The following is a 13,094-nucleotide window of genomic DNA, read 5'->3' on the forward strand; positions in this document are numbered from 1 at the left end:
GATGTTTACTTTAAGTTCATCTTTACTGATTGATTTCTGCAACATACAAACATTTGGAGTGGGTCGGTGTGTGTTTTTGTGTTATGGTGGAGCAAGAGGAGGAGGCAGCGAATCAGCTCGCATTTTAGTTAAATGATGATTGAAGGAGAGGTTGGAGAGGATGGGAGGCGTTCTCACTTAAAGGCACAGTTGGGCTCCTTTCTGAGTTTGAGGTTTGCATAAATGAGTGAAGCGGCGACAGAAAAACGAGAAAACCAAACAGTTAAATAGCCCGTGTCTCTTGTCTGCGTGTTTTCGTTTTGTGTAACTCTGAACCGCCAACAGCTTACGTCTGCATAATTGAAGCGATCAGTAAAGTATCACAGCTTTAAGAAAAAATTTAAACCCTAAGACGCCAAGTGAAAGACCAAAAAAAAAAAAAAAAAAAAAAAAAAGTTTGCGCACAAAATAACTCGGGGAGAAAAAAAAGGGAGATTTTATAAAATGGAGAAGCTGAGCGAGCATGTGGGACGCAGCAAACAACTTTGTGTACAAAAATAACTTTCAAAATATCATGTACAAAAACAATGAATTATTATTTCCATCATTCATATTATTATTATTATTATTAATACAATCTTATCCAGAGCCCATTGTAGTTATCATTCAGGACCCAGTAGGTGGTCTGTGCTTCCCGCTCTGCCCACCAGTTAAAACATTTCTTAACCTGTTAGCCATAAAGTCTGAAAACAACAACAACAAAAAATTTAACCCTGAACATGTTCACCATAAGATATCAGAATAACTTACATTATCTATGGAGAGGAATCGTCATCATCATGCACTGAACTTCTTACATCTTCTGTTAATGCAAATATTTAACGAATAGCACAAAGAAACTGGAAACATTACATAACTAAACTGCTCTATACAGCTCTTTATTTTACAGAAAAAACTATGCATATACTGTATGGCCACTGTTGCTAAAAAATAATAATAAAAAAAAGGTCCTTGGTCTTTATAGCTGCTCCTGGTGTGTTATAGGATTACTAACAGGTACAGAGGTTAGCCTGTGTGTGTGTGTGTGTGTGTGTGAGAGAGAGAGAGACAGGAGCAGCTGGCGGTTTAATATTTCTGTCAAATCCCAGTTTCAAGTGTTTCAGGTGTAACTAACATTCAGACTCTGAAACACAGATATACCGTGAGGAGATATTTTAAGAAAAGGACGAAAACAGTAACACGATTTTGGCCAGAGCTACTGACACCCCTGGTGAAGATGTGGAAAAACTGGTCAAATAATAATAATAATAATAATAATAATAATAATAATAATAATAAAAAAACCCAAAATATTCATCTTTTATTAGAGAAACAATTCCTTACAGAGAAACGTCGAAAAGTCCAGCATGTAATGTCAGTACATTTATTCAGCGAGGGGACGAAAGTAAAGATTGTTTTTAAACAAAGTCACAGCTGGAACAATCGTTGGTCCCTCTTTCAATTAACTAAATGCAACTTAAGCATTTCATAATTTACACTTTTCCATTATTTTATAATTTACTAAGTTTCTACTAGCTCTAGAACAGTGATCAGAAGGATTTTGGTCAGACAGGATCAATATTCAGCTTTTCCACATTAATCAGTCCAGGTGAGTTTGGTGTGAAAGAATGAAGATGCTGAAAACCGTGTTGTGCCTACTGTTAAGTACAGCAGTGGATCCGTGATGCTGTGGGCCCATTTCTCTTCCACAGACAATGGGAATACTGAAAAGAGTACAAAACAACTAGAGGTCTTTCTGCTAATATTAATTAATAGCAGATATTCTTAAATAAGAATCGGATTTCCGTGTAGGATTGTGCTACTGGAATAAAAAATGAATTTAGTTTTAGGCTTTTGACACATCTTTACCAGGGGGCCCGAAAAGTGAAACCAGAAACATACATTTTCCTTTTTAGATTTCAAGCTCTAATAAATAAATGATTGATCTTTTCAAATTTGCAAATGACTTATTGTGAATTTTCTGCCGTTTTAAAAACTCCCCGCCAATCTTGCAGCCTCAAGCTACATCTGATTGGTCTGAAAGATTCAGTGAAAACGAAGGAAAAAATATAATACTTTCTGTTCCTGTGTTTCTCAGACTCGGTAGGAAATAGACTAAAGCACATAAGAAAGAAAGGAAATTCTCATACATTAGTGACTCAAAGTCAGATTTAAGGGTAAAATCAAGCAATTAGCAAAATCCTGTTAGCATACGGACGCCAACAAAAAAAAAAAAAAAGGGCATAAAAATGGAAAACAGTGGAACCCGATAGAAAAACCACAACAAAGTTGAAGAATTACTGAATGGTGGTAAACCATCAGTGCTCCAGTATCCATCCTGATCTCATGTGAAGTAGCACCAGAAAGAAGAGAGAGAGAGAGAGAGAGAAAGAGAGAGAGAGAGAGCAATACAAAAGAAGTCAGAGAAAGTACCCAGGCAACCTCTGCATACCCAACTGAAAAGGTTGCATCATGAGTACGAGATTATCTAAGTTCGCTTTGAAGATTGTTCGTTCAGCGGGACGCAGCAGAACCACCTCTGGGACAGAGATCTGCTTCCCCGCTCGCTAGCTTTTCCTGATGAAGTTGCTTTTCTTCTCATTTGGCTTGAAACTGGTTTAAAAGTCTCTTAGATCTCGCTTCATTTAGTGTAAAAAAAAAAAAAAAAAAAGAGAGAGAGAGAGAGAAGAAGAAGAAGAAGAAGAAGAAGAAACTAGGCTCTTCTTTTAGCCCACTATCAGTTTAACAGAGAGAGATCCCATGTCAGCTTCTACAGAAGTCAACAAAAACTCAGGAATAAAAGTGTCTTTCATTTTCTTTTCCTGTGTGACAGCCTGTTGTTTTTTTTTTTGTTTTTGTTTTTTTGTTTGGGCCAACCAGTCCGGACTCCGTGTCCTAACAGGGAAAGCAGCTGATGGTGGATGGATCCTTCCATCATGTCCACTTCACAGGGGGTTCTCGAGGGCCTTTGGGCTGAATGCCGCGGTTATCGAACCCTGAAAGGAGAAAGGCTCTTAGCTGGGTTTGCTTTTCTTTGGACGGAATAAAAGGCATCCGAAAGTTTCCCTCCATCCTGCCTGCTCTTAAAGCCCAATATTTCCTGCACACGCGGTCCAAAGCTGGGTCTCCCTTCAGCAAAGGCAACGCCACACATCAAAAATATGTCCGTCAGCAACATTCTCTGCAAATATGCTGCGATTCTTTTCCCCCCCCTTTAGGAAACATCTTTAAACTTGCTCATATTTTTTGTCACATTCCAACCACAAGCTTCAATGAGTTTTACTGAAATTTATGTGACAGACCAACACAAAGTGGTACATAACTGTAACGCAAAAGAAAAACGATGAATGGTTTTCAAAAGCTTTTTTTTTCTTCTCACAAATAAAAACCTGAAGTGGTTTGGATATATTTTAAGAACTGCCGTGTCGACACTTTGCGGAACAACGGTTCGCTGAAATTACAGCTGCAAGTCTTTTAGGTTGTCTCTCCACCAGCTTTGCGCATCTGGAGACTGAAAGAAATTAGTACATTTCTTTTGTAAAATGGTAGACTGTATGGCGAAACGTTGAACATCAATATTCTTCATTTAATTTAGGTCTGAGCTTTAACTGGGCCGTTCAAATACACTAATGTTTGATGCTCTTCTGCATTGCACATAAAGTCCAAGAACAACACACAAAAAAAAAATCGCAAAATGTGGAAAAGGAATATGAATAATTTGTGCAATCCACTGTAGTAGCCAGTATGTAAAATATATTAATGAAGGTTGAGGACACACTTACCCACCCAGGTCTAGTTGGCTAACTCCTGCTGTGCCGCCGTCTGATGCGGACACCACCGGCGATGCCTCACAACAATCAGAGACATCTGGACAGAAGAGAAAAAAAAAACCCAGACAGATTAATTCAAACCCGCCGATAAAAATGTTTTGACGAGCTTCACTTGAGACTTTTCAAGATACTTAAAACGTGGATAAAGCTACAAGTATTTGCAGTGAAGATCCTGATGCTTCTGTGAGACGTTCTTCTGTAAAAAGTTGCAAAATTGACCAAAGCCGCTATAAGGAGGTAAATCCCATGAAAGCCAACGAGTGCAGATTCAAAGTCTGGCTTTTAAACATTAAATTAGTCAGACTGGAGATGTTTTTATCCGATCTCAGTTACTGCTTGGGGTCGGAACTAGACCTTTTTTTTTTTTTTTTTTTTTTACATGATTATACGGAAAACCTTTTCTTCCTGTACTGTATGCCAGCTGCAGTCAGAGTCCTAACCTGCTTTCATGTGCCTGACTTGCAGAACGTTTATTACTCAGGCTTTATTATTTTCTTAATCTAATCGATTGTGTTTTTGTACCCTTTACAGTGACATTCACAGTGAAAGAGAGACTGCATTAGCAGCTGCACCATCATGCAACTTGTTTTGCACTGTGCTGTTTCAAAGTGATCTCCACTTGGAAGAAAATACTTTCCTGCAGTACTGGTTTGGGACTTGAAATAAAAAGAAGTCTCTTGGTTTTCTTAAAATGAAATTTGCACTCAGTGAAAACACTTCCAAGTCGAAGAGTAATTCCCTTTGGATGAAGCCGCAGACCTGCACCAGAACCACCGAAGCAGTAAATTGGCACTAACAATCATTAAACAATCCTCGCAGCACTCGTTTTTATAGCACCTCTCTGCAGAGTTGCTTTATCTCTCCCTCTTCTTTATCTGCTTTTCTCACACTCTTTCTCCAACAGCTGCCCCTGACTACTGCTGCCGCGGCTAATTCACGAAAGCTTTCTATTTCCCCCTCCGCTCACCTCTGTGAGCACTCGGGCAGGTCTGGAAGAAGACAAACGGAGACGATCATTCCTGCGCACACCGAGGCTAAGAACCAAAAGCGACTGAGGAAAGAGAGAATGGATTTCAACCAAAGTGTTTGTACCTTTTTGTGAGCAGCTCCATTCAGCTAAGGCTGATGTTTTCACTTCCAGAGGATCTGAGAGAGGAAGACGATCGGTCAGTTTCAAAGTTTTATCCACGGACACATTAAGAGAGAAGAGGAGCACACCGTCACACACTCATTTCCACTCATGCTACTTTCAGAATCAGACTTTGCCAACCCCCCCAAAAAAGAGCAAAATCTAAACCTTCACTCCAAAGCGTGTCTCAGGTTTTAAATTCTTTGTCTGCTGTCCCATCATATAAACCCACGTTGAAACGATGCTCACACAACTTCAGTTCCTCTTCAATATAATTTATTGTAATTTTTTTTCTGATAGACCAAAAGAAAATGAAGCATAATTGGCAGTTTTCTTTTTTAAATTTGCAATCTGAAAAATGTGGCATGCCTTTCTGTTCTGTCCCCTTTACTCTGATGCACCTTAATGAAATTCAAATCAGACAGCAAGATGTCTCCAGAGCGGCCTAGGAAAATACCCAAAACCCCAGCAGCTGTAATCACAGTTCCGTCACATTTGCAATGTCAAAAAAAAAAAAAAAAAAAAGAAGAAGATTTTTCAAACTCAAATTTTAAAAACTGTCCGGAAACCTAAGTGTAACACAACGGCTGGTGTCAGAAATCAAAATTAATCGACGCCAACTAAGCAAAAATCACTGTACAAAGCCATGTATTCTCCAGAAACACCAATCTTTTTCTTTTAGACAATAAAAAACTCCAAAAACATACAAAATAAATGACTTTGTTTTATTCCCATGTCATCTAGATATTAAAAAGTGTAGTTCTATACTTTTGCAAACTTTCAGAGGGCATATAAACCGTTTACGACAAATCTTAACCATACTTTTGAGACTTTGAGACAGTGTACCTACTTCCTTCTACTTCCCAATGGTGCCCTACTTTCTGTTAGTCCATCACATCATGTGAGCTTAATGTAATAAATTCACTAGACCTGTGGTCAATGCTGCCCTCTAGTGTTGTAACAGCGGTAAAGACTCAAGGAAAACACCACTTCTGCTCCAACTTACTCATTTGGATGACAGAGCATCGTAAAACACGAGGAAAACATCATGACCTTTTCACACACAGTGCTAAAATTAATCACGGATTAATCACAACCCAAAAAGCGTCAGCCAACCACTTGGATCTTTGTCGAACACATCTCATCTCTTTTGTATTTCAGCCTCACGGGTCCATCCAGCTGGGGAAAAGATGGCCGACAGCATGGAGGCAACCCAGTAAATCTGCGCCACCGCAGATTTACCCACCTGACGACTGTGACCAGCACAAACGCACCTGTGGCCAGTATGAAGGACTCGGGGGTTCTCTCAGGGAGAGGGGGAGGAGAGTCGTCAGGGTCCCAGCAGTCTGGGTTAAGAGGTCAGAGGGCAAACGAGAGGGAAAGTTAACAATTGGCCGAGAAGAGAAAGAGAAGTGAAAGTAATTTGCTACGATTTAAAACGCTGCTCTTGTTTCCAATATCATTTATTACTCCAGAGGGATTGTGACATTTTAATGTTACAAAGACTGAGTACTGAAGTAATACCTATGTATGTTTTCTTTCACTGTAGAGATTTACCCTCCACAATATTAACTTTCCAAAAGAAAAGCTCTTCCTCCATCAATATCACTGCTTTAGCTGTCTTTGAGGCCTACATGACAAGCTGCTGACATCTTAAAAGTTTTATTCCTTCACACTGTGTAGGTTTGAAATTATCTTAATTTATTTGTCTGTCTATCATATTAATACTTTATGGATGTGTGTCCCGGATTAGTCGACACATTTATAGCCAGGCTGCAGATTTACTGCTGCTCCAGCCGGGTTGTTTGATGAAGGACGAGTTTGAGGTTTCACCCGCCAGCGAGAGCCAATATATTTTTCTTGAAGAGAGAATTTTCGATTTGAGGGAGAAAATGTAGCTTTGCTGACACTTCTTGATAAAACGTGTAAAAAAAAAATAGCCTTTAATCACTTTATTATAGAAAACTACAGCTCAGTTCTTTATTAGTTTTTGTTACAAGGGCTTAAACATTTGCATGTCACTCCAAAAGTAAACATGCTTAAAGGCGTCCACATCAATAACGGGAACAATACCTGTGACTTAACCGTACATAAACAATCTTATATTTGATTTATTATAATCTGCAGGCTGCAGCTGTATTTAGGTCCTACACTGGATTTTTCAATGAACAAAAATGATTAAGTTGATGGTTTCTATTAAGAAATTGTATTAATATTCTTAAAATTGAACAACTAAAAGGTTTAATAAACTCTAAGACATATGTCCAGTGGCCCTGGACTCGTATTTACAATAATTTCTAGTTGACGTAAATGATTATTTCCTATCACAGTGTCTCCTGTGTATTTTAATATGTAAATCAAGTAAATCACAATGAATATGCTTGTTCAGATTAAAATATTTGAATATTTGAAGTCATGTTTTTTTTTCCTTTAGAAAATCTGACATCTAAGCTTATAATTTTAGCCTTCAGACGACTAAAATGCAGCCACACGTCTTCAAGTTTCTTATTAGTGCCAACCCTGATTAGAGCGTCTCCATTCGAAGTAACTTGCATCTCCTACTGTTAGTTATGAATTCAATAATAAGGTTCATTCAACCACCACGATGCAGCAGCTTGCCCAGCGCGCCTCGTTAACAAGCAGCCATTAGATCATTGCAACAATCAAACAGCCGCCGTTAGCTGGTGGTAAATAAAACCGCCACTGCTGAAAAGAGTGCCAGAAAGCGAAGCAGGCCAAGACGCTCAACCTTATTAGCCCTCGTTACAACAGCGAGAACAAACATCTCCGCCACCATAAACCAGAATCTTAAAGTAGAAGGAAAAAAAAAACCCAGAGAATCAATAAAAGATCAGGAGAAATTTCAGCCTTTAAACCACCAATTGACTAAACCCACGTCCTGTTGTCATGGCAGCAGAGGACAAAACAAGCCAACAGGGTGACACTGCTCTGTTCAGCCCCGCCGTGCACAAATGTGGCGCCAATCAGTGTCATGCAGTGTTGATCCGTAGCCGTCCGATGTGCACTCAAGTTCACACACAACCACAGGATTTCTCTCATTCCCAAACCGATCGCTTGGACAAACGCAGACAGGAGGGGCGGAAAGAGGAGGGAGTCCGGACAGATGTTTGGCTGCAAATGTTTGCAGCATTCCTTGCAAACCAAACCAATTAGGGAGAAGTCATGCTTTGGAGTAATAGTGCTGCACATTGTTCCAACTACTTCTACTTGTAAGCTCCCTGCGTGTCTTATGAAGTTTTTTTTTCTTTAACTAAGTTAAGAGAATTTGTTGACAGTTACAGTGTCTTGCAAAAATAAAATAATCCTTGAGTTTTCCCACATTTTGAAGCAACTAAAGCACAAAGTTGAGAGAAACTTAGGAGACAGACCAACACAAAGTAGTGCATAATTACAAAGTGGAAGGAAAAGCACTCAATTTTATAACAAGAACACTTAATACATAAAGACTAAAGAATGATTTAAATTTGTTTATTAAACTTTAGATTTTTAATCAAGGTAAAATTACTATTGACAATTTTCTTGCGATGGAAAATGTGAAGTACAACATAAAGTATTTGTATTTTAACTACCAAAACTTTAATAATAAGTAAAACTCCAGATGCTTTTACTGAAAAGACAATGCTGCACCCAAATCACTTTTACTTAATTTCTTAAACTTGGCTAAATTTAGCCAGCATTTTGAAAGAAGGTGACCCGAATCCTGTTCTTATATTTGTGAAAAATTTTATTTAACCAAACCTACAAGAATTTTAAAAAAATAGATCCTTTTCAATTAATAGAAAGGTTTTGGATCTACAACGAATAACATTCCTTTTCAACAATAAATAAGTATATAAAGTATATATATATAAACTAGCAGCTGTAAGGTCAGTGAGAAATTCACACCATGTTTTCAGATGTGACTTTTTCCTTCCACTCAATTATTATTATTCCTGTCACAATAACAAATGTTGCTGATTATTGTGGTAAGTGATAGCATTGCCATTTTGAGACCATATTCAACTAATGGCATATTAATGCAAGTACAGGCACTCAAAATAAAAAAAAGTAATAATTTCTAACACTTAACTTAATAATTGTTCACTTTAAACACGGAAAACAGCCAAACTGGCACATAATGCAAACTATCAAAATGGCGGCTTTTCAACAACATTAACGACCGCTGCCCAAATGGAAATGATCATACTCATTTTAATTCACCCTGCGATTAATTGATTTATTGCTTATTTATTGTGACAGGCTTAATAATTGTGCAACGACTTGAGTTGGTCTATAACACAAAAATCACAACATAATACGTTTAAATTATTTGATGTGAAAAGTGAAAAAGTGTGTCAGTGGATTAGCAAAAGAGGCAACATGTTGAGTCAGAAAGTGAAAACAGCCTGACATACTTGCTGGGCTTGCAGAGGGTGATGGGATGTTCTGTCGCGCGATGGACATGGGCAGCACCTTTCTGACGGACTGCTGGGTTTCCTGGTGAGTCGAGGTCGTCACGGTGCCTGTCGCCGTGGAGACGTTTTTATGATAACTCTCCTTCAGCTCGGACATCATCTCCTCGTTCCCCTCCTCTTCAGAGTTATCGGAGTGCAGGGGGTTGGTGAAACTCAGGGCAGTCCTGACAGGAGTGGAGGAGGAGGACGAAGAGGAGGAGGAGGAGGAGGATATGTGGGACGAGGAAGAGGAGGATGGAGCGGCTCTGTCCGAGGAGGAAGAGGAGGAGGAGGTCTTGGGAAACGTTTTTTCGGGGCTGTTGCAGGAGTGCGTCCATGTCGCGTGGCCGAGTTTCGGGTCTTGCGTCTTCTTCTTGCCGTCACTCGTCACGGGAAGGTGGTTCGGTCTGGTCAGGACGCCGTCGTCCGAGTGGCTCTCTCCGCATCCGCCCGACCCCCCCTCCGTCCCGGAGTCCTCCGACAGAGAAGAGCTGGACGTCAGCAGGGTTTGACCGGACCGGGCTTTGAAGGCATGGGCCCTTTGCAGTGTGGAGCCACTATTAGTCGAATTGTTGGCTCCCGTGGAGGGGGAGGTGTCGAAGCTGCGAGGTCCTTCCTGCAGCGGCACCTTTTTGATCTCTATGCTGAGCTTCCTCTCGATCCGAGGGGCGCCGCAGCATTCGACAACCAGCGACAGGGGCGAGGAGGGCGTCGGAGTCTGGCTGGGGCCCGATTCGGACTTTGTCGACGTTGACGAAGATTTGTTGTTGTAGTTGTCGTTGAGATCCAGGTGCGAGACCTGGGTCTGCTGATTCTGGCTTTGTACATTCAGATCTCTGGGCTCTGATTGGCTGGCAGGTTGGTTGACGCTGGATTCGGACCGGTTCTGCTGCTTGTTCGCTTCTTCGTTCTGTAATCAGCGAGAAACGAGACGTGTGATCTCCATTCCGGAAAGGAAAAAACATCCAACAAAACAATCTTTGATCTTCTTATATCATATGGGATGAAATAAAGTAGGATAAATAAAGCCAATCTTTCAGCACACGTAGCTAATTCTGGAACTTGCTGCTTCTTTTTTCTCATTTTGTACCATTAAAAAAACTATAAATAAAAGCTAACAGTAAAGACAAGAACAAATTAGGGTTTATAGTGCAGCCAGCATTTGTTTAAAAGCACCTATCAAGCTGTAAAACAGTAACAACTTAATGTCAGTCAGACTTAAAGACAATCAGTCAAACAATCACGAGAGCAAAACCTGAGCAGCTTTGTTTGTATTCATGACTGCGTCTCATTCAGGTATTATTTTGTTGATGGGTCATTCAGTTAATCTGGTGATACGCAAATAAAATTTGGTTTTGTAAGTGTAAAAAAACCCCAAATATGGTTCATGGGGACTTTTGCAGACAACTTTAAAGGACAAATACAAAACTTTCCTGTGACATATTCCTACAGCACAGATATTTTAATAAATGCTAATAGTTTAGTGTGTAGTCTATTGTCGTTTTCCTACCACATTCATCCAGTTTATGAGATCTACACATGGTGGTTCCCTCATTTCCTTGTTTAAGCTGAGCCACAGTAGAGTTTGTTATTGCTTTGTGGGCGAGGAGATGAGAATCAGACCTTGAGGGAATTTGTTCATTTTCTTAAATCACTTTTTATTCACAGATCTTTATGTAAATAAAGCCTCAGTCACATATAATTTCATTTTGGATGCACAACAAAGCTTCTACAAACAAACCTATTGTTCAATTAGCATAAAATTATCTACAGGAACAACACAACCATGCTTCATAACTTTTTAAATTAACTTTACTGAAATGCTGTGCTCTCTACCATCTGTCATGAGTTTTTACATATCCTTCAGTCCCACGTAAAATGAATGAATAAACAACAAAATCTATTTCAGCTTACCTCTTTCAGGCTGCGCTGTGCGGTATCCAGGACATGTATGACCGGTTTGGGATGGTAGCGGTCGTTGTCCTGCCGCACGTTGGTGACGGTGGGGAAAGCAGACGGGGGAGACGGGGTGAGAATCGGGGGGACGGGGTGAGCCTCGGGGGGCTGGAGAATCTCCTCCTTAACGTCACCCTCCACCTGCGAACTACACCAAACCACAGAGGAAGTAGATGATTCGTTTCTGACGTAAAGAGAGTAAAAAGACAAAGCTGGTCACTTTAACTATCATTCCACTGGTTTCGCATACTGTTTAATGGGGAAAATAATATTCCTCGGATGTGATGTCACCACTAGAGGGCAGGCTTTCAAAGAGTCTGGCAGTACAGTCCAGAGTTGCTCTGCTGAGACAAATTACATGTTCCCAGATTTCAGGGTTCGACTCTCAGAAAGTTTCAGCCCGTATTTTGTGGATTTACAGTTAAAATAGTATCTGAGCGAACTGAAAAACATCCTTAGAATCTGATTTATTTCTCTTTAACAAACCTTAGATTCAGGGATTGTAAATTACCCGCAAAAAGAAAAAGAAAAAGAAATCTCTAAAATGAGCAAGTAGTCATGCAGAGCTTTAAGTGTTGCACAAATTCAGCTGCATGCAAGTGTGAATCACACACACACAGGATACAAAGTTACACACCAAGGCATCATTCCACTCCTCCAAAACCGGCGTTTACACGCTGGTGCGCAATGCAACGGCAGCGAGGCGGAGAAACAGCGAAAGGATGTGGTGGTGTGCTAATTCAAGAGCACATGACTGAGGCAGGAGTGACTGCACATGATGCTGCGTGGATCAAAGGCAGACAGACAGAAAGTCAGACAGGCTAGAAGCACAAGGGGATTTCCTTTCCTTCTGTGCGGCAGTCGAGCCATAAAAGCCTTTGTCATTAAGCCTAAGTTCTGGAGTACAGCTGTCACTGGCTTATTCTTTGAAAGAGGCTGCAAACTGCTGAGCTTTTCATTGTTTGTCTCTGTGTTACACTCAGCTGAGGCACGCTAAAGCTGTTAAACGTTGAGGAAAGCAAGCCCACGAGATGTTTGCTTTCCTTTATAAATACTGCAACAGTAGAACGTCGAGTTACTAAGTCCTGTTTTTGAGGTGCAGAGCTTTTCGAACTGTAATAATGTCCTGCTGAATCCCAAAAGTCACCTTTTGGAAACCGCAGCACATTAGGCTAAACGTTATCCTTTTATTTTCTTTAATAAAAAAAGAAAGAGGATATCTAATTTTTTATCATATCTGTTCACCTCGAGAGGCAAAAATTATATTTAACAATAACAATGACGACTTCTGCCGACACGGACTGGTTCTATAGGGATTTGGATTATCTGTATAAAACTACATAAGATTAAACTTGAAGCTTGAATGATTTCTACGGGACAGAAATCATTATGTTGTCTACAAAACGAGCGGCGCCAACACCAAAACCCGCACAAGACACAAGAAAATGATTTATCGACTTAATCAGAATGATTATCGGTAATTAAGCAAAAACTGTACAAATAATATTTTGTATTTTTGAAGTTTATTGAATGTTAAGTCAATAAAGTAATGTTCTGTTGCTGCCTTTCAGGCAATAAAATTTCTCTCTCCTCATTTCAAAAAGGAATTAATTGAAATCTTTTTCTGTCTTCCTAATATTGTATGAAAACGACTTAAGTGGTTAAATGAAAAATCTGCAGAATGTGCCAATGTTTTTCAATCGATTA

General features: G+C 39.8%; 1 protein-coding gene across 4 annotated transcripts in view; it reads right to left on the minus strand.

Moving 5' to 3' along the window:
- The window catches only part of ptpn12 (protein tyrosine phosphatase non-receptor type 12), a 44,731-nt gene continuing 31,637 nt past the window's right edge, over positions 1–13,094 (minus strand). Inside the window, exons 13-18 of one of the 4 annotated variants that reach the window (XM_044108963.1) lie at positions 11,346–11,535; positions 9,393–10,341; positions 6,252–6,323; positions 4,941–4,994; positions 3,805–3,885; positions 1–3,014 (exon numbers count right to left, since the gene is read on the minus strand). In XM_044108963.1, coding sequence (XP_043964898.1) covers positions 2,953–3,014; positions 3,805–3,885; positions 4,941–4,994; positions 6,252–6,323; positions 9,393–10,341; positions 11,346–11,535 — 1,408 coding nt within the window. In that variant the 3' untranslated portion in view covers positions 1–2,952. Of the gene's footprint in view, positions 3,015–3,800; positions 3,886–4,940; positions 4,995–6,251; positions 6,324–9,392; positions 10,342–11,345; positions 11,536–13,094 lie in introns of all 4 variants that reach the window. The other 3 variants (XM_044108964.1, XM_044108965.1, XM_044108966.1) reach the window with 3 other exon arrangements.

The sequence above is a fragment of the Gambusia affinis genome, linkage group LG23 (genome assembly GCF_019740435.1).
Source record: "Gambusia affinis linkage group LG23, SWU_Gaff_1.0, whole genome shotgun sequence".
NCBI lineage: Eukaryota > Metazoa > Chordata > Actinopteri > Cyprinodontiformes > Poeciliidae > Gambusia > Gambusia affinis.